This window comes from Populus trichocarpa, chromosome 1 (assembly GCF_000002775.5).
Source record: "Populus trichocarpa isolate Nisqually-1 chromosome 1, P.trichocarpa_v4.1, whole genome shotgun sequence".
NCBI classification, from domain to species: Eukaryota; Viridiplantae; Streptophyta; class Magnoliopsida; order Malpighiales; family Salicaceae; genus Populus; species Populus trichocarpa.
In genome coordinates this window covers 29,516,089-29,537,975 of record NC_037285.2, presented here as the reverse complement: position 1 = coordinate 29,537,975, position 21,887 = coordinate 29,516,089, and the positions used below count along the sequence as shown (strand labels likewise).

Below are 21,887 nucleotides of genomic sequence, written 5' to 3'. Positions count from 1 at the left end.
ATGCACAAATTAAGCCAAACTGGGTTAGAGGTCAATGAAGGATGGACTTTAACCCGATCACAGTTCTGCAACCAGCCCAAATTCGGCCTAGAATGAACCAGAAGATTCCAGGCCAGGGCTGGAAGCAGGCTCGCTTAACACATGTATACCCGTAACCCAGCCCAAGGTAAGAACAGAGGTCAAAGGAAAGGCAGAGAAAAATAAATTAAATGTAAAAACAACAACAATGATGGTGAACCTGTCCCCGACATGCCTCCTAAAAGAGTGAACCAAGTCTATTACCCGGCTTTATGATGGAACTCCAGTTCCAATCAGTCACTCTGCTCCAGTGTTATTAGATGGTCTTAAAAAATTTAACAGTAAATTTTTTAAAATATTATTTTTAATATTAGTATATTAAAATAATCTAAAAGAATAATTTGATTTTAATCGATTTTTATTCGGAATGCAATATCAAACGGGGGCTTCGTGCAAAGAGTCTAGATTTTAGGTTAATTTTAAATGGAAATTTATGATCAACTGATGACTCTTAACAGTTAAACGACAATATATCGATGAATCTTCAGGTTAACTTCTTCATAGATGACAAGCCCTCAACCCAATCTTGCAACTTTTTGTTGAAGGGACACTCTTTTAGAAGCTCTTCCATTCCGGGGGCTTTCGTCTCATCGCCACCCCCTGACTCCATCTCATATCAGCAAACTAATCCTACCAGCAGACTATGAAACCAAAAAACATGAAAAATAACAGTTAAATCAAGAAGCCAATGTTCGTTTATTTTCCCCAGAGAGCACGCAGACATGATTTAGCAATATTCCAACTAACCCCAATGGCCATAAACAGGATTATATCACTGCGAAGTGCAAATAATGGCAGATGATACGAAAAAACTTGTTCAAACTGGAGACGTCAAGTTCCCGGAAGGAAAATCAATGGGCATTTTCCAAAGGGGAACATGTTAAACTAATAGCTTCTAAATCTGACTTTGAAAAATACTGGAGATAAAAAAGATTAGGATATGTTGTAGCCTTGATTATTTAAACTGCTTCAAGTTCTAAACCTTCTTAGCTTTGATATATATAAACGTAGGAGAAAAATATTTACAGCAGGTAGAATTATTAAAAACTGATTTTTTTTTTCTTTTCTTTTATCAAAATGTAATATGAAAATGGGTTTTTCAAGATTCTTCTCACAAGAACTGCGCTGTTCGTAATTACTACTCTGTAATCCCTCACGGAAATAAAATTAAAAGCAATATCAGAAAATAGCAAACCACCGACAAAAATATTATTTTGTCGGTGTTTAAAGCATAATTCTGTCAAAAGCACAATAATTGATGGCATAACAAATGAAAAAATATCATCATAAAATATATCATTTGTGATTTTTATTTTATCAGGAATATAATAATAGATAGATTTATCAATAGAATTATACACCAAACAAAAAAATTTACCTACAACAATTCTATTGATTAATTTATTGGTGATTATAACATATTACCAACAAAATTAATTCGTTAAAGAATTACATTTATATGAATGTTACTGACAGAATACACTAATGGTAAATTTATCGGTAATTATATACATATTACCTATAGAATTAATCAGTAGAAGAATTACATCTTTATGTATGTTACCTGTGGAATAAACTGATGGTAATTCCATCGGTATTATTTGTAATTATTTAAAAAAATCAAAACAAACAATACAATTAAAAAAAGAATTAAAATAAAATAACAAAGCAAATTTAAACAAAATTAATTTAAAATAAAAAGCAAATTTGTATTATTAATTTTAAAAATATTATTAAATACAATTTATTTATCTAGGTAATAGAAGATGGAGGAGGTGAAAGAGACAGATCTTCACCAGAATCAAGGCAACGACGAAGTGGAGCAAAGGTACTAGTGAGAGTTACCAACAACCACTTATATACATTCAATTTATATCTTGCTTTGGCCATCTCAGCCTTAAGTTCGTTCATCTTGGCTTGAACCTGTTCTGATATGATGACCTGGACGATTGATGATTGCTGACTCAATCTGGATTTAAGGTCCAAATGATCGAAACACTATAACCCGCCTATATATCTTTGATCGTAGTGTTAAAGATATCGTAAACCTAATTTCTACTGGGTTCACCGGTAGATCCAGCCTCCAACTACAAATCTGGATCAAGTTTTGGATGAGTTAAAGGATCGTCCATGTACCTCTTATACAATCAGGTGTTATATGTTTCATGGAAAAAAAGTCATCAAATATAAAGAAAATAACTAAAAAAATATTCAAATTCTACTTACCATAAACTTCTTGGCTCGGCTGTTTACGAGTTGTTGCACCCCTTTCTATCTATTCTCTTTTCGTATGTGTGATTTTCAACAAAGAGTTTCATCGGTCTTGAATCGCGCCCAAGCACCATAACTTGTAAAAATAGCTATAGTTAGTTAAATATTTTCATATAATAAAACAATAAAAAAATTATCATATAAAACAAAATTTTACCATTTGTTTTGCATGTGAAATGAATGGAATGGATCCATCGGTGTGCGTGCTCATAAAACCATGAATCTCCTTGGTCTAGTTCTCCAAACCTGATTGTGACTACCTCATGAAACGCTTCGACATCACGTGCTAGAGATAAACATCCTAAATACCCTTTATGATGTGCGGATGTTTGAAATCCCTCTACATAGTCACGTCTTCCCAACCTAGAAGATCTTTTTTCTTTTGCATATGTATTTGTTTTTTTCAGGCATCATACTAGAAATCACGCAACCTGATTCATAAAAAAAATCAAATAAGATACGATAAAATAAAATCTTAATATTTTTTTAAGAAAAATATCATAATTTGAATTGAATCTTACCTAATGGCATTGTGATTCTCTCACACTCTCATGGTCACGCCGTTGTCAGCCTCCTCCTAATAAAATTTCTCCTTACATGTCAATTTCATAAAATAATTAGTTTATTAAAATTAAAAAACTAATTGTTTATGTATATACTAAACTTGAACTTTCCTAACCAGACATCAAATAAGCTTCCATTCAAACGAAAGCACTCCAATCGATGATTTCATCGCCAATGTTATCGTGCGAGTAACCTCAACATTTATAAACCTGAATTTCAATTCATTCATTAAAATTAATTATTCAAACTTCATTCATTGTTGTTTAATTTTTTTTCATGTAGTAAAGGAAAATAAATTTACATATTATAATCATGCTTCCACTTAGCAATATACTTCCCAGTGTAAACATCCCGCTTAGAAGGAACACCAGCTTTGTGAGCCATACTCACACTCGACGAGCCTGCATCGAGAAAGGATGTTTGAGGTGTCTCATCATATTCAGCACCTAGTGGCATTGTTGCTTATGTTCATCAAAAACGCTGCCAGAAGAACCAACAATGCTCCTATCCAACTTTGTCTCTACTAATCTTCTCTTCCTCATCTAAACCAATTTGATAAAAAAAAATAATAATATTATCACTATATCCTATTTAAAAAAATAGCAAAACCTCTCCTATATAAAAGTTTACCTAAAATTTTAAAACCTACAAATACACATTAATAACTCATGCCGCAAATTAGTTGATTTTATTTAGACAGCCCATTAGCTACACCTTTAAGAAATCATTTGGGAACGCAGTGCAAACCGCATTCCCAAAAAATTCAAAAATTTTTTTTTGCTAAAATTTAATAAAGTTTGTATGTTTTGGATCGTTTTGATGTGCTGATGTCAAAAATAATTTTTAAAAAATAAAAAAAAAATCATTGGCATGCATTTCAGCACGAAAAGTTATTTGAAAAGCAACCGCTACCACACTGCCAAACATACTCTAAGTATTTGATGTATTTATCAAATTATTTGATTGATTATGATTAGCATAAAAAAATTACTCCTGCCACCTTTCTAAACTAACTTTTCATCCAATTTAAATAAACTCATGATTAGTCATAATTTTCATAATTTATTTCTCAAACATACTAGTTTCCATACCAAAACACTTCACACAATCTATTTCAACATTTTTTCATACATCTTGGATAAGTTTCTTAACTTCTATAATTCATGCACGCTAAAAATATTAATCCATAATTTCACTCTAATCCATTACATAATTGCACATTTAAGGTTTTTCAATGTTTCATGTTTACATTTTTCCGACACGTATTTATAACATGAAATCTACATAACCAACCACAAACATAATCCTAAAACTCAATTTATATTCTGCTCCTCTTTCTTCCAATACTACAACACAATATATAACCCCCCTCATTAACATTATTTAAAACATTAAAATGAACTCAATTTAAACAAATCTCTGATTTTTTTAAAACACTTAACATGGTTGGCCACTTATAAGTCCAAATTTTATGGTTTTTAATCTAATATATACTTAAATTTGTTATCATTCATATCATTCTCATTCCAAGCAACTAACAATTCATCAAAACAACCATTCCCCTAAAAAGTTACATAAACCCTAGAATTGAATTTTTGGGATTTTCTTCATTCTTACACCTAAAACTACTAAAACAAAGAAAAATATTAAAAAGTCTTACCAACCGAATTTGCACCCAATTTATTGATTTATTTGCAAGTTTTTCCTCTTGATCTTCTTTGTCCTTCTCAAATCGTGTCTGTCTCCCTCTAACAATCTATTCTCTCTTGTTCTTTCCATCTTAAATCATTTTTTATACAAGTTGTTCCTTTAAAAACCTCACTTCCAACCTTCCTAACTTGTCTATGCATTTATAATTAACAAAAAAAGAAGAAGAAAGAATGAGAAAAACATCTCTCTCTCTCTCTCTGTTTCCAATTGCATCATTGGCTTAAAAAAATTAATAATTTTTACAGTTTGTTGGTAATTCCATCTGTAATTAACACTGAAATTTTTTTAGAACCCCCTAAAATTTTCTAACCCCCACCATTTTTTTTTCCCGATGATATTTTGTTCCGTTTATTATTCGAATGTTCAGTGGCAAAGTCCTGTAATGTTTTTCCATTCTCTAGAATTCTTTGAGGGACTAAGTCCATTGGTTCCTATTGGTATTTCACATGTTATCGGTATTATCGTTAGTATAAAGCAATGACAAAGTCTTTTAATTTTTTTTAACTCCCTGGAACTCTCCGATGAACTAAGTCAATTTATAATTTTGTTGGTATTTCACATGCCATTGGTGTTTCTGTCGGTATAAAATATTCTTTTTCCTAATAATTTTGTATTCCATATCTATCAAACCTGCAAATAAAGTAAAATCACAATATAATAACACCAATTCTATTTAAAAACAAACACTAAAATTACAACAATAAATGTTCCAATTATGTTAATAATAGTTCATTATAAAGCAAAAACATATAAAAAAATTACATTAATATCAATTTCATTACACATCGATGTAAACTTGTTGGCATTGCTTGGCAAAAACGAAAACAACATCAATGTTATAAAGTCTAGCCTTTGTATTAATTTTGACCAAATCATGATGGAAATCTACTCTAATTCCTGTATTAGTGATATCATACTTATAGCATTTGAATAAAAAAAATTAATTTTATTTTGCTCGCTATGATATTAATGTAATTTGCTTATCTCTTATAATTTTCTATAATAATCAACTTCAAACTCATTAGAAATTGATCCCTTAACACAAACTTTATTATTATAGGCCTTTCTCCATGATCATACTTTTCAATATGAAAAACATATTTATTGATAAAATATATGTTATAATACTTGATCTTTTTTTTTCAATACCTAAACATAATAAATTCAAACTACCAATAACATTACTTCTCATTTGATACAGAAACTCGTACATTCACACATGGATGTATCCAGTAGCCTCCAGCTGCATCATATATATGGTTTTCCAGGTGTTGCCTACCAAGCTCTCTAATTAATTACAATCGAAACACAACGACCATAATTGTATGCGTGTTATTAACGTTTTCTCTGTCATTTATTGAAGGTACTACGTACGCATTTGGACTTTGAGTAATTGCACAGGCCAGTGATGTGTCATGAGCTAGACAGAAATGATCAAAGGTTAATTTACAGGTTCAATTTTGAAATCATATATGCTGAAAGAAAACTAGCTAGCTAGGGGACAGCATACCCCATAATAAGCAACGTCTTAATGAAGAAAAGAGAATCTATGTAAACCCTACTGTGCTCCTATCTCACATGCAGGCCGGTGCCTAATGTTGACCCCTTAACTCAATATCCCACATGAAGTTTTTTTTTTTTTTTTTTGTTGGTCTCGCCTACTCCTAGAAGGCAAGAGCTAAATATTTATTCATCTCTCTCTTTCACATGGACACACACACGCAAACTGTTTATACGCAATCATGCATCTGTTTCCATGAGAAATACATTGCTAGCACCAGAAAGCTAGCTAGGCCATTAATATTCAACACGAAATTAATTAATTAGCTTGAGAGAACCTTGAAACAATAGGGTACTTCATTAACAACAAACATGATTGAGTGCCTAGGTCCAAAGAGACTCTCTCTTAAGAGGGTCTTGGATTACATTGCTTGAAGAGGCAAAGTTAAAATACTGAGGAATGCTGTTGAAGTTATTGCAGCTGGCTAAAAGAAGCGACTTGTCATCTTGATCTAGCTGGGTTGGTAAGTTAGGCTCTTGTTGCATCTGGATGCATAGTATCTCTGCTTGAGCTACTGCAAGTTGCATTTGTAACTGTGATACTTGATTTTGTAAGTAAGATATTGCACCAACACATCCATAGACCGGGTCTCGCACTCTTGCATTCGCTTCATAAACTAGACTACCCACAGCATCTGCTCTCTGATGAATTGGAATCTCCTGCAAGATCATAATATTCTCATCAGTTAAAGCATCATCATTACTGTTAAAAATTGCAAATAACAACATTCTTTTCCGTAGTAACACACACAAGACAGAATCGATAGATCATATATATAAATTAATAAGGGATCGAGAGAGGAAAAAACCTGCAACATTTTGCTGACATTACTTGCACCAAAAATCTTGTGAACAATGGCAAACTTATGGGGATCATCAGAAGGGAAGTAAGGGGCAAAGATGCAGTCTTTGGCGCACCGGCGCCTTAGTAGTTTGCAGGATGCACATGGTGAAGAACCCGCCATATTAATTTCTGTCTTAAAATAACTCAAAGAAAATTCCCTCTTGACGCAGATAGGTACAAAGAAAGATTAAAGGAAATACAAACGGGAGCTCAATGTAGAGCAAGATGAGCTTCAAAAAATGTGTATTTATAATAAGTTGAGGAAGTGGCACCCCTAGTGTAGATTGGATGCACGCTATAATTAAACAAATAATAAGAAATATATATTAAATGCATGGAGAGGGCTAGCTAGGATTCCTGAGTTCGGAGGAACCGTAATCTATCATGCACATAGCTAGTGTTTTACAGTTTTGGGCTTTAACAATTAGTCAATAGTGCTGAATAGAGCATGGAGGTCAATATTCTGTAGTGTAGAGAATAGAGATTGGTATCAAGATCAAATGGAGGAGGTTGACCACCGCCAGGCGCGTGATGGGTTGGCAACGCATTGGTGTAGCAGTAATCTTATCCACGTTCTTGTTTGACTATTCGTATATATATATTTTTATGTTCTAATTGTATTACGTATGTACAGTACTGATCATGTGAGTCTTTAAAAGAAATTAATACATAGTATGATGATTATGTTACTTTACTGTTAGGTTTCAAATGTCTAAACCTCTGTCATATAGAAATGAAAGTCTAAACCTCAGAAAGTGTGAGTCATTAATTAATGTTAAGCTGGTTTAGGGTTTACCAGCTTACCTAGCTAACCAGGATCAAGACACCAAGAAAAATGGGCTCGACGTGAATGTTTGTTTGCGAAATTAAATTCACATGGAAATTTCACTCTAAATTCTCTCCTCCTCTCTCGGTCCGCCCTCTACTGCTGTTGCAAATCAAAATGCATCCCTTTTCCTTTCCTTGAATAAATTAAAGAAGGCGAAGAAAAAATAGCATAAGAATACATCGCTACCAACTCCAATGTCTAGTGTTTGTGATCAATCAAAAAAACATATAGCGTACCAACTCGGTGGATTTTCTCCTTCCAATGCCACCCAATAACACCAAAATATTTCAACAAAAGTGATTATTGTGTTCAGAGATTAATGACAACCCTACAATGATGGAGGGAGAGGCACTTGACATGAGGAAATTCTAATAAATTTCCGTACAACTTTTTTCTTGAACACCGAGTGTATTTGGCTTAGCTTGTAGGTGTGATTATCTTTTTTTTATTTATTTATAAAAATATAAACTATATCTTATAAAAATATGCTTTTTAGGCGAGTTTTATAAACAAAACCACCCACACCTTCAAGCCAAACACTCTCTGATCTCTACAACAATCAATTATTTTAACACGAGATATATAGGTCAGTAGTTAATCGTAGTGACTAATACACTTCAAATTAATGTATGTTTTGCTGCTTTTTCCTTTTTAGTTTTTTAAAGTGTTTTTTATATAGAAATGTATTAAAATAATATATATATTTTTACTTTTTAATATTTATTTTTGACATCAGCACATCAAAACAATTTCAAAACACAAAAAAAATAATCAATTTGAAGCAAAGAAATAAAAATTTTTTAATTTTTTTAAAATCGCTTTTAAATACAAAAACAAAAGAAATAAAAATTTTTTAATTTTTTTAAAATCGCTTTTAAATACAAAAACAAAAAGGCTCTTAGCTAGCATTTCTAGCCTCGTTTTCTTTCTTTCACGGTTAAATTTAACCAAGCATAGGAACGCGGTTAACATCTAGCCTTGAGGGGGGTTGACGGGCATAATCAACCGTAAGAGGTTAACATTTGTCATTAATTTGCTGTTTTAATTATATAATTTGCTATTCTTTATTGTTTGACATACTTTGAATGCCTTACAAACATTGCATTCCACATGAATGTCATTGAACAATGTCTAGTTATGATTATGGTTCCACGGTAAAAAAAACTTATAACTCATATTGACTATAGTCGCATTATTCTAAGCCATCAAATCATCCAAAGACTGTCTCTTATGATAAACAGACATCAATTGAACTCCTAATTTACTCCATAAAATAATACGACGATGATAGATAACCCACCAAGTAATTAATGCGAACCATTAAATGAGATCCGACATAGAGCTAAGGTCGAGCTTCTAAGGCATTAAAAAAACCCCAATTCCAGAGACACTGAAACGGAAAACATAAGAGTTGTGGAACCCTAAGACCTATTCTTTTTCTCTTGCATTTAATGCTCACCACATGATTCCAATTCCAGGCTTCTAAGCTTCTCTTCCGAGAAAAACAAACTCTCGTTCCCTAGCTAGTTGTCATGGCGTTTCTATTACCTTTCCCCCCCCTTTATATCTATATATGTTATTTAACCAAGTATATATGTTATTTTAGACTCGTATCTCAACCATGGGGCCACCTGCGACATTTCTTTTTATTGAACTGCATCGAAAAACGCGTTTCACTTCTAAGTTTCAAACCCCTAGGCTCTAGGAAGAAGAAAAAGGAGCCATACTTCAGAAAGTGAGAACCTTGTATTCTGTTTTACTTAGGTATTTTTAAACACATGAATAAAATAGAGGAAAAACAGACATCTTTCCCCCCTTGGAGAAAAATAAAACATGCGAGCTCCAATGCAAGCATTTAATGTGCCTGGTGATAGGGAAGATTCGATTCTTGAAATTTGCATATGGTTTATTTTCAAATCTAAAGAGGTGAAGATTAGAGGCATTGTTTGACTTGAGCAACATGGACTTGAAATTCAGTTGCTTGAACAGGGTCCATGTTGGGTTTCCAAGGCCAAGGCGACCAATTCTATTCGAGCGGCAAGGTCTGCATTATAAATTCGGTGCAAAATTAAGAAAAATATAGGCCTGAACAAGAGGTAAGCACGTGAGCATGCACACGAACATGGGCCATGTTAATTTGTTACTGCAGAGCTACGTTTTGCCCTCAAAATGAAGTCGTTTATGGTTTAATACTTCAAAAATTGAGGTCATCTTCAATCTAGAGTTCAAATATCTATTCTAACGTGACGAGTACTTCCCATACCATGTGGTCATAAATGAATCTCTTTTGGCAACGCTGACAAGAGTACTCGAGAGGCGCCAGAAGAGTAGCCTTTCCTGACGACATACACTACAATAGATTGAAGAACGCACAAGTAGAAAGATAATTCATTTTTCTTGCAGGTTATCATGCCCTCTAAAATTATTCAATGATTAGTGAAAGCTCATTTTCATTATTGTCTTGTTATTCTACCGTAAAATACAATGATAATGCATTGACAGGAACATAAATGCTCTAGCCGTGCTAATTGTTTTTATTGGTTGGCACATATAATTTTTTTTTTTTATTTAACGTGGGTGTTCGGACCAGCTTTCGCGCAACTCGACTAATCCCACGGGCCCTGAAGTTAACGACCATGTAAACTTTCAGTGGCCATCATATGAGCAACCACAGGGCTCGAACCTGAGACCACAGAGGGAGCAAACCTCTTGGTCCCAAGCTCTTGCCACTGGGCCACCACCTAAATGGTTATGGGGACATACAATCTTGATATGGCTAATCCATGCCAAGCCAGCAGAGCATGTCATGCAGACCACTATCCTACCAGCCTGTCCTTTATTCAGATCCAGCACAGTAGTATCAGCCTCTATAGAACATGAATAAATAAATAAAAACTCCTAACCCATCATATTATTTCATATGAAAAGACCCAAAATGATCAGATAATCAGAGCATACCTTGATGTTCTTTCGATTGAATGGAATAGCAAAGCGTTCTCTTTGTCTTCAGTATCGTTACAGTTGAGGGGGGAAGTGATTTTAATTAACAAGGGGAGACTTCATACAACTTTCCAGTCATGTGAATGAATTCGGTGAGGGCAAATAAAATTGGCAACAAAGTTAAAATTCAATGTTCTGCTGCAAACTTTGGTGTTTGCGCAATTCACGCGCATGCCGCTTCTTGATTCCATTTCTAAACACAGTGCTAGCAGCACTCTTTGTTTCTGTACGAAATGAAGAACATGTTCTGCTCTTCTCGACAACTTTCCTTTTCAAATACTCTGCCGCCTGTGCCTGGACTGGAATGAGCAAACAGAATATGCAACCATAAAATGAAAAGGAGTGTTTGAAAGAGTTCAGCATGAATCTTATTTACCAATCCTTAGTCACTTGGAAAAACGAGAACCACATATAAACATTCAACAAAATAGTTGCACTAAATCCAAAGTAGCTAGTTCTGAGGTCCAACATTAATTAGTCTATATGCCAAAGATGATGAGGTTATAATATACAATTAGCTTCTATTTACAGAATGGAAGATATACAGTTCTTCAATATTTCCTCACGACTATTTATGGATTAAAGCAAACATCAGGTAAATAAAGTGATGGCTAACCCTGATATAATCAAAGCAAGGTCAGATTCGGATTTGGCATAAAATTTTATATCTTCCAGTTTTACGCTATTGAGCATAACTCCAAATCAAACCATTGGATCAAGCTAAAACTTTACCAGAAGATTCCATAGGTATTTTTCTATATTGAAATAAAATTTCAAGTGAATCGGAGTTTGGAAAGGCCTTGTAATATAGGTCAGAACAGACTATACAAATTTTTTTATTTACTTCATTTTGACTTATAGACTTTCTATTTGGCAAAGATCATTTTCCTACAAAGATGTGGTAGCTTGTTTTGAAAATTTTCTAGGTCTACAAGAATCTTTAATGAGCTGCAACATAATTTTCAAATGTGACAAGGATTCATTAATATTCCAAAATATTTTTTCTTACAAGGATTTCTTATTCATCTTAGCTATACAAAAAAAAAAAAAGAGCTAGTGGTATTTAATAACAGATTGGTTTCTATGATCATTGGGCGCATTGTAGGCTATAAATAAGCCTTATATCAGACTTGTATTGTTTTCTTTCCTTTTCTTCTCACAGCAACATAAGGAATTAACTTGTGGGTTTTATTTTTATTATTTTAGCTATAGCTCAAGGCTTGTTTCAGCTTAATTAATATTTTGTTTTTAGCTAGGATCTAAAGCTTGTTTGGATCAGGGCTTAGGCTTTACTAGAATAGGTATTGGGTCAGTTTTGTAAGTGGATCAATTCAGCCCACAAGGGTAGATCCATTAGAGTTAATTTTTCAGAAGTACTTCAATTCTTGCAAGCCTAAGTTTCGGCAACCTTTTAATCAATAATAATTCTGAAGTTTTCTCAACTTAACATGTAAGAGTGATTCTTGCATCCTTTGATTCTTGAAAAAACTAAAACTGACTTATTGAAGATTAATTGGCTTCATGGTATCATTCGATTCAATTCCAATAATGTTTGTGCATTAGGACATGTTTAAATTGTGTCACAGTTCTATCAGTCCTCTTTCGGCTTTTCATGATCAAATTTCAATCTTAATTGTGGATTGCGTGACCACGAGGTTCGCATCAGTTGGTATCAGAGCTTGGATCCATTAATCAGGTTATATCCTTTTGTTAATTTTGTTTTTTTTCTCTTGTTTTGCGTCAAATCTACTTGTTTCTATCAATGTTTTTGTTTCGGGTTTGTTTTCTCTAATCCTAAGTGTCTTCTTACTTTCTTTATTATCATTAGCATTGTTTTAGGGTCTGTTATAAAAAAATAAAAAGGATTGGTTGAATTTTTTGTTTTTTGTCCAGTTTGAAAACTTATAGTAGAAAAAAAATGCAAAATGAGTATTACAATCAAGATTACATGTATTTTGATGAGGTATTATGATAAAGAAAAATGAGGTATCAAAAAGAAAAGTGGCATAAAAAAGAGAGGAACAAACAAATTGGTGTTTTTGATGAAGAATGCAAAAATCTATCCCGTAAGTTTAAGGTTTTAATGAAAGAATTTGATAAGTTAAACGAACTATTCTATGAATGACAAGCTTCAGAGAGAGGAGCAACAACGCAGAAAGGATAAAAGACAAAAGATAAAGGCTGCTACTTTCATATAAAATTGTTAGAGGTGAGTGTTGACAAGAAAAGAGCTTTGAAGGCTTAAACAAGGCCTTATAAAACATCCATTATACCTATTGGTGATTCAAGAATGAATCATCTTGAAGAGAGAGGGAATAATACAATCCAAAAAATGGCTGAATAAGAAAATTCGGATTCTAGCATAATTGTGTCTGTTGTCCAGTTTTACAATAGCAATCATTCTTTAAAATCCAATTGTTGGATTAAGTTGAAAATTTACCTAGAGTTTCCCAGAATATTGTTCTATATTGGGGTAAAATTTCAGGTCAATCGGAGTTTGGGAAGGCCTTGGGATATACGTCAGAATAGGCTATATGGATTTTGTTATTTATTTCTTTTTGACTTATGGACTTCTTATTTGGCAATGATCCTTTTCTAACAAGGACATGACAACTTGTTTTGAGAATTTCCTAATTCTACAAAAATCTTTAATGAAATGCAATATAATTTTCAAGGGTGGCAAAGATTCATTAATGTTCCAAAATCCTTTTTTCACAAGGATTCATTATTCATCCTAACTACACAAGGAAAGAAAAGCTTGTGGTATTTAATGACAGATTAGTTAGCTTATTTTAGGGAATTTCCTAATCCTAAAATGAAGGTTAAAGGAAGGCAATGAGAATTTCTATGTTTTGAGAGGATTCTTTAACGTTACAGTTAATTATCCTAGACAAACAAGGAAACTAAAAGAAAAGCAACTTTAGCAAACAATTGTTTAGCTTATTTTGGATATCTAAAGGTGGTAACAAAAACCCTAGTGTTTCTAGCATGAGAATTTCGTTCATGATATGATTTAAATTAGAAAGATTATCTATCTTAGGTTATTTTGTTTAATTAGGTACAACTTTAATTCTTATGTTAGATATGTTATTTTCATTATTTTATTCATGTTTGGGCTTAGTTAATATACTTTGAATTTATTTTAAGTGGTTAAATATTAGCCCACGAGTTTTGGGTCCATTAGGGTTACTTTTTGAAATATTATTAAGATTTTATAAGCTAAGATTTTCAGCAGCCATGAATTTATAAAATAAACTTGTGTTTTGCGTGATGCGACACATTTTCTTTGCTGGGACAAAAAATGAATTGACTTATCCTGACCTTGTGATGTCTTCCTTGTACTTCTCGTTCGCAAATTAGTATTCATTGAGTGAAGGTTTCTTATTCCAATAGTGTTGATGCCTTGAAACAGGTTTTCATTGTGTCACAATCCTACCAAACCTAATTTATTGGCTTTCCAAGAATTATATCATCTTCGTTGTGGGTTACTTGACCACGTGATCAAGAAGCATGCATTCACCATAAATCTTATTTACCAATCCTTAGTCACTTGGAGAAATGAGAACCAAATATAAACATTCAACAAAATAGTTGCACTAAATCCAAAGTGTCTAGTTCTGATGTCCAACATTAATTAGTCTATATGCCAAAGATGATGAGGTTATCATAAACAATTAGCATCTATTTACAGAATGGAAGATATATAGTTCTTCAATATTTCCTCACGGCTAAAACGAGTATTAGAAAGATTTATGGATTAAAGCAAACATCAGGTAAATAAAGTAATGACTAACCACATGTAGAATCTGAGATTATAGGTACATGAAAAGTAAAAGAACCATATATAACCTAGAAACATCATTTGCAGCCTTGAGTGGCAATTGCTAATGTAGATCATTTAGTCTTAAAATTTTCAATCCATCTGAATGACCCACAGGCGTGAATTCTGCTAAATTGAGAATATGAGACACCAAATTAGCAGAATATACTACACCAGAAATGGCGAAACTTCTTTGATCACTTATATCCTTGCCTTTTGAACTAAAAAAACACAAAAAGAAATGCTGCATGCCACGCCCTACTTATTATCTATCTTAAAGCAATCTCGTAGCTTATGTTAAGTACCCTTCATTCACTGAATAATGAAACTCCACGAAAAACCTTTAAACAAGGATATAACGATATATAAAGAGTTGTTCTGTATACTCCTATAAAAAGCTAAGTTAAAGCCAACAAAGACATCTTGGAAGAACTCCTTCAGATGGTTGCAGCCTATCTTCCTAAGTCATTCTTAAACTCTGTGGCGCAGCACAAATTATCATAAAGTTTCACCAATATATGCATAAAAAACTGGCAAAACATAAATGAAGGTCTCTTTTCACATGAATTAGCTTTTGAAGTGAGAACTTGCAATCTCATCATCGGCGTCAAAATAAATTTTATCAATCTATTACATCCACGACCTCTACAAGCTTGATTTTCATTTCACTGCAGCTCATGAATTTCGAACATCTATTTTGACGAACGAAAAGGGCCGGTGTGCTTTCTTCCATATAACAACGATTAAAGTGTCCAACAGAACACTTTATGCTTTGCTTTCTTATTCTTTTTCTTCTTCTTTTTTTTGTTAACAATACCAGGCTAGCTTATGCGTATTTTAACTAATCTCCCAAGATCCTAAAGTTAATGATTATGTAAGCTTCCAGTGGCTCTTTAAAGTTTTGCGGCATTCAAACTATAATTTCTGGAAACAAATCCAGAATCCGAACAATTGAGCTAACTCTTTTCTGCTTTGCTTTCTTGTTAACATCATTTCGTGCACAAATTCATATCCCAACTCTGTTGTCTTTAGCAATAAAGTATAGCCATTTGAGATTATATAATTAATAACCATCGTGAAAGCTAAAATATAAGTCGTACAACACAACACACGATATATCACCGAAGTTTGCATTAGCTGATCAGATACTGTACATGCATATTAAAGGATTAAAAACATACCAGAGCCTGAAGCTGCAGACCTCATGGCACGGTCCTTAAGCCTCTTTATATCTTCAATAACGCGCGCATTTTCGAAGAAGTCGCCTGTTTTGGCATCTGCGACATCCTTCTTTTGAAAGCATGCTAGGGCTTTTTCACTTGCCTGCATGAGCAAAAACAATGAAAGTGAAGGCTTGGACCAGAGATGATGATGGTGATGATGATGATGATGAAAAAAAACTTAACCTGTGTAGCAATAGAATAGAAGCCCTGATCGAGCGAATGGTGAGCAAAATTTAGCCATTCCAAATACGAAACATGTAGTGATTGGTCACTGCTAGACTTGACATCACGAAAAAGCAATGCCTCGTATTTCAGCGCCAAACAACTCTGCACATATAGAAGACACAATAAGAAGGCACAGATTGCTAGTTTAAATTTAATTGATTGAAGGAGAAGATTTTGGGGCTGCCTCGGTGTCGCCTATGAGAGCGAAAGCGCGAACGAAGAATTGGAGAATGAAAAGCTTCTGATAAACTGTTTTATATTTGATTTCGTGGAAAATAGAGAGAGATTCGAGTCTCAAGAACTGTTTCAAGTCCGATCGAGTCTCGATCTGCGACTTCACGTCTTTGAAGACCAGAAGTGATTCGAGAATTCGCAACGATTCGTCGTTGAATCTGCAAGAGAAAGAAAGAGAGAAGAGATTGAGTGAGTGAGTGATTATTCTCATTAGAATATATGTGAGGGCTGAAAATTGGAACCTTCTGGTTGTGATTTGAGAGCGGAAGAGGGAGATCTGGTGAGGAGCTCCTGTGTCTCCTGCCATTTTGGGAGGGAAATCGCCGTGGGCGGGAGGGAGCTTATGAGGTGAGTCTGGGCTTGGGTTTTCCTTTGGTTTAAAAGATTTCTATAGGTTGGATGTTAGACCCGGTCCAATAGTGACCACATCCACATATGTGAATTCCTACTAGGATTGTACGAGCTAGGCCTTGTTTTAATTTTTTGTTTTGTTTTACTTTTTCTTATGTTTTGATAAACTTTTTAACCCTTGCCGTTAAAATTGTCACACGGGTTTCTGCGAGGCTCCCCTGCCCACGACTTGGCTGGAAACTTTCCTACCGGGGGCAACCAACCCCCCCTTGATGCTCCGCCCTTGAAATCTTTCCAGTCGCACCTCCATCTGACACTCCAGCAAATTATTGAAAAAAAAAACGCCTATCGCGCGGAACCAAAAGAAAAGGAACAATGGCAGGACGCAACCATCTCCAACTCCGAGAAATCCCTTTATCTCGAGCCGCCCTCCTTCCACACCCAACCACCGACCCACACCGCCTCCATGCCCGCCCTCACCACCTCCTCCTCGAAGACCGTATAACAATCCAGCACCGTGAGATCCAATCCCTTCTTTTAGAAAATGAACGACTCGCAGCCGCACACTTTGCATTAAAACAAGAACTCTCTTTATCACAACAAGACCTTCGTCACTTATCAACACTTGCTGCTGATGTCAAAGCCGAGAGAGACAATCAAGTTCGTGAAGTCTATGAAAGATCGTTGAAATCGGACGCTGAGTTACGGTCTATTGATGCTATGAGTGCTGAGCTTGTTCAGGTGAGGACGAATGTACAGAAACTTACTGCGCAACGCCAGGATATGACTGCACAATTGAAGGGGATGAATAATGAAATTGTTAAAGCTAAAACGGAAACGCAGCAGGTGGGTGTTCTTAAAGCGGAGATTGAGACTGTACAGCAAGAGATTCAAAGAGGAAGGTAAGACAAAAAAAAAAAAAAAAAAAAGAGCTTTATAATTAAGGGACAATTCGAGGTTAGAATTTAAAAAGTGAAGAAAAATGCGATGTTGATTTTTTTTCTTGGGTGTGATTAGGGCTGCTATTGCATATGAGAAGAAGACACGGGCGATTAATCTTGAGCAAGAAAAGGTATTGGAGAAAAATATGAATCTTGTGATTCGAGAAATTGAGAAACTTCGCGGTGAGTTTGCTAATGCAGAGAAAAGAGCAAGGGCAGCAGCTGCAGCAGCAAACCCAAGTAACTTACTATTGTGCCTGCCAAATGCAACATATTCTTGAAGTTTTGTGAAATTTAGATATTGACCTTTTGACCCGTGTGTATAGGTCCTGGATATGGTGGAAACTATGGCAGTGCTGAAGTGGGATGTGGAGGAAGTTCATATCCTGATCCTTATGGCTTGCAGCAGGTGTGTGCTCACTATCCTTGTGTCTTTTTAATATGTTGAACTTCAGTGTGCCGTTTCTGACAGATGTGGATCCGATAACAATATGTTGGCTGTATCAATAGGTGCCTTAGCACATATGTTTGCAGAATCGTGATTGTTGTAAAACACAGAGAAAAAATCGTGAATTAATAGCAGAAAGTTGCATTGGTTAACAAGTTACAAAATTCTCCATAAAGAATTCACCTTCTTTATCGATTAGTTCTAAGTAACCAAAACGTCATAGCTCAAGTGGGTAGGGGGTGGGGGACAGAGAGAACCCATGTTCAAACCCGGGTGCTCTTCAGAAATATGACTCATCACTTATAGTTGAAAACCAGTTTTATACAGTGTCACGATGTATTCATGGAAAGGCATCGGTGCTCAGTACCATCGCTTAACCTAAGCAAATGCCGATTGATCCATGTAGAGACTATATATAAAACTTACTGTGTTTTTGTAATGCAATTGATATTAGAATGTTACTTCTGAGCTCCGTTTTGAAGACATTTTGAATTTGATATTAATCAAAATTAATACTGTATGGATTCCACTTGAACTCATTACAGGGTGAACCTCGAAATTTGAGAGAAACAACCCATCTTCTCTATGCATAAAAAACCATACAAGTCAATTTTATACTGAGCACTCGCCATTGGAAACAGAGCTCTCACTGAACTGCCTGCTTGTATAAGAAATGACACCTGCTTGGACCTCATACAATTTGTGATCTTTGACCTCCAAGAAAAGATGGGCACACGAATAACTTGTAAATATGCTTTATGTTTCAGGTTCAGGTTGGTAGTGATTCTGGTCCTACCTTTGCATCTGGAGTAATGTCTAATGGTCCCTATGACACTGCACATGGATGAGGTTCTCTCACCATGATCATCCAAAATGTTGAAATCATAATGTTGTTTCACTGTGTGAAGCGTTATAAATTCTGTAGGAAATTTTCTTCTGTCAAGGATACAGGTGTTTTGCCTTCATTTATGAATCTGGTATTCTGTTCACTTCGTGGTATTTTTTTCTCCGAGGAATGCCTCATCATGCAATGAATGATGAATGAACAGGATCGCTTTACCAGGCCAGAGGAAACTGTGAACGATTTCTCTTTCAATTGCCCCTCCCAACAGCATTTTACATGTGCCTGTTGTGAATTTCTGCGTAAACAGGTGAAGAAAAGTAGCTTGTATGATACAAGTACGTAGCTCTTTTATACATCGACGAAGAAAAAAAAAGGAACAAAGAAGGTTAGCTTATTCACCACTAAACATTAAGGTGAAGAAGGTTGCATCAAATCCTATTATTATCCACGTCTTTGAATGCAATAAAGAAGATGTCCAAGAACCATATATTCCAGATAGAAACAATAAAGAAAAAGCTTATATTTTAGTCTTTGAAAGATCAGGTGAGGATTCACATGTTTTAGTGTTTGAAAGACTAGGTGACCAAATATCCACTTCTACCAAACTATAGAGCTCGAGGCAGAAAGCTTATATTTTCTCCAGATTTGGCCTTAAAGTGATAAAGGAGACGATCCTGATTAAGAAAGCAAAAGCTTTAAAAAGGTGAAAAAACACCAGAAAAGGTAGAGATTCAATCGCCCAAACCAAAGATTATACAACAGTAAACCGTATCACCATTGAGGAAGCATTAAAGAACAACTCAAATCCATTAAGGATGAGTCAGCTCTAGAAACCTTTGAAGAATAAGGGGCAAATAATAGAGCATACAAGATTATTGACAATGATGAAAATCATATCCATTAATGGGAAGTTCCTGAAGCAATTTTATTCTTGAAGGTCTTTTAAGCTCCACATCACATGATCTTAAATTATTACACATAAAACAATGTAATACTCCTAGCCCACAAGAGTATAAATTGTGAATATAAGAAAAAATTTATTTTAAAATACGTCATGACTTGATCCTTTAATTATTTATGGAGATATGTAGATAACCTAAGATTCATCCTAAGTTCAATCATAAAAAAAAAAAAATCAAATTAAATCAAGAACAAGTTATGTTCTATTGTACTACTACTGGTATGCAATAGTATTAATTATAAACAACTAAATAAAAAAATCATTTTTTTCATATTTTATTTTATATCCTTGATATTAAAATGCTTTCAAGTCTAATTCAAGATACAAAAAAATAAATGAAAAGAAACATTCATCTAGGTGCTTATAATCATTTTTATCCAAAAACAATTCTTAAAAAATAAAAAAAACTAAATATTTTATCAAACCAAATGTAAAGTGAATAAAAGAATAAAAATAATACTAAATCAAAGGTAACTACACAATCTTTGTCCAACTTGTAATTGTCATTCCAAGCAAAGTTTTCTCTAAGTGCTGCCTGGTTTGGTCTATATTTTTCCATATTATTGGCACTTTGAGTCCTGGATGCTTCTAACTTTAAAAGTTCTTCCTTTTTAAACTTAATTTCATCATTTGTCTTCCATTACTAATCATAAATCAAGTTAATCAAGGATGCTAACACTATTTTATGTTGTTGCAACCTTAAAATTTGCTTCTCTATGGATTTTATTTGATTGGTGGTCTAATATAATTTAAGTTGCAATGAGTTACTTCTACCTTTAAATAAGGTTACGTGATTTTGACAAGTAATGATTTTGTCATTCTTTTGTGCATCACTTATACATTAGCTAATTTCATAATGATATGATAAATAAGAGTACACATCCCTTACAAAATCTTCATCACATCCATTAAAGGTGGAGGATCAACATAAAAGCACTTTAAGTTTTCAATAAGTTTGGATGACTTAAATGGCCAATAACCTCTAAAAGAGGAGAACCTACTCAATAAAACATGTTTGAATTCTTTCTCCAAAAACTTTGATAGTCCAGCTAACATGATAGATCTTATAATATCATCATAAATAAAAAAAGATAGAGGTTGGCCAAACATGGAAGAAAAATAGGTATTGACTTGGGTTTAGAAACATATGTAGACCTTTGAGATAAAATATCATGTGTATAAAGCTCAGAAGTCACCTCTTCTTCACCATCATCTTTGTCATAACCTAATTTTAGGTGAAAGAAAAAATAGGTATTGATTTAGGTTTAGAAACATATGTAAACCTTTGAGACACAATATCACGTGTATGAAGCTTATAAGTCACCTCTTCTTCACCATCATCTTTGTCATAACCCAATTTTGGGTTCCCTAAAATTATCATTTTCTTTTATAAAAAATAATAATATAAAAGAAAGAATGTTGAAAAATCAAAAATAAATGTAAGAGGACAAGCGATTTAGCTGGTAAGAACAGGCTGAAGAGAGATCTAAATGCATAAATGAGAGATAGAGGTACCAAACTAGATCTTTGACAATATTGGAAACTCAATTGCACCTTTGAATGACCTAAATATGAAAGATAATGCAAATTTAAGGTTAACTTAAGTGAATATTTGATGAATTTGATAAAAATTAAGTTTCGGGACTTAATTAGAGTTTTAATAAGCTGATTTGATTTAATCATGAGCTTAATTAAATATGTAACTAAGTTTTAAAAATTTAGGCCAAAAATTAAAAGAATTAATTAAGTGTAAGAATTTAATTAGACGTTTAATAGGTCAAATTAATTGTATAAAAGAATTAATTGGTGAAAATTAAGTTTGAAAGCCTAATTTGGACTTAATTGAGAATATTAGAATTTTGAAGAACCAAATTTAATTTTTACAAGCTTAATCGGATAAAATCATGGATGAAATTCCAATAAAATCAAAATTTATGGGTTAATTAAGGGTCAAACTGAAGAAACTCGAGATCAAGGATCTTTC

At 33.8% G+C, this 21,887-nt stretch overlaps 3 protein-coding genes across 4 annotated transcripts; 1 reads left to right on the top strand and 2 right to left on the bottom strand.

Moving 5' to 3' along the window:
- Positions 1 to 6,462: 6,462 nt before the first annotated feature.
- Positions 6,463 to 7,445, bottom strand: LOC7496801 (LOB domain-containing protein 12). The gene is made up of 2 exons (XM_002298463.3): positions 6,993 to 7,445; positions 6,463 to 6,843 (listed from the first exon to the last, which is right to left on the bottom strand). The coding sequence occupies exons 1-2, from the start codon at positions 7,146 to 7,148 to the stop codon at positions 6,508 to 6,510; spliced, it is 492 nt and encodes a 163-aa protein (XP_002298499.1). The 5' UTR covers positions 7,149 to 7,445; the 3' UTR covers positions 6,463 to 6,507.
- Positions 7,446 to 10,792: 3,347 nt separating this feature from the next.
- LOC7487823 (protein DOUBLE-STRAND BREAK FORMATION) lies at positions 10,793 to 16,788 on the bottom strand. Of its 2 annotated transcripts, none has more exons than XM_024593843.2 (5): positions 16,601 to 16,788; positions 16,309 to 16,516; positions 16,083 to 16,226; positions 15,858 to 15,999; positions 10,793 to 11,155 (listed from the first exon to the last, which is right to left on the bottom strand). In XM_024593843.2, exons 1-5 carry the CDS (start codon positions 16,663 to 16,665, stop codon positions 10,977 to 10,979), a joined length of 738 nt encoding a protein of 245 aa, XP_024449611.2. In that variant the 5' UTR covers positions 16,666 to 16,788; the 3' UTR covers positions 10,793 to 10,976. The 2 variants fall into 2 exon arrangements, with proteins under 2 accessions (XP_024449611.2, XP_024449612.2); XM_024593844.2 differs by having other exon boundaries at positions 10,793 to 11,150.
- Positions 16,789 to 16,896: 108 nt separating this feature from the next.
- Positions 16,897 to 19,087, top strand: LOC7496800 (protein FLC EXPRESSOR). The gene is made up of 4 exons (XM_002299968.4): positions 16,897 to 17,611; positions 17,727 to 17,890; positions 17,977 to 18,059; positions 18,866 to 19,087. Exons 1-4 carry the CDS (start codon positions 17,085 to 17,087, stop codon positions 18,944 to 18,946), a joined length of 855 nt encoding a protein of 284 aa, XP_002300004.3. The 5' UTR covers positions 16,897 to 17,084; the 3' UTR covers positions 18,947 to 19,087.
- The last annotated feature ends 2,800 nt before the right edge of the window (positions 19,088 to 21,887 follow it).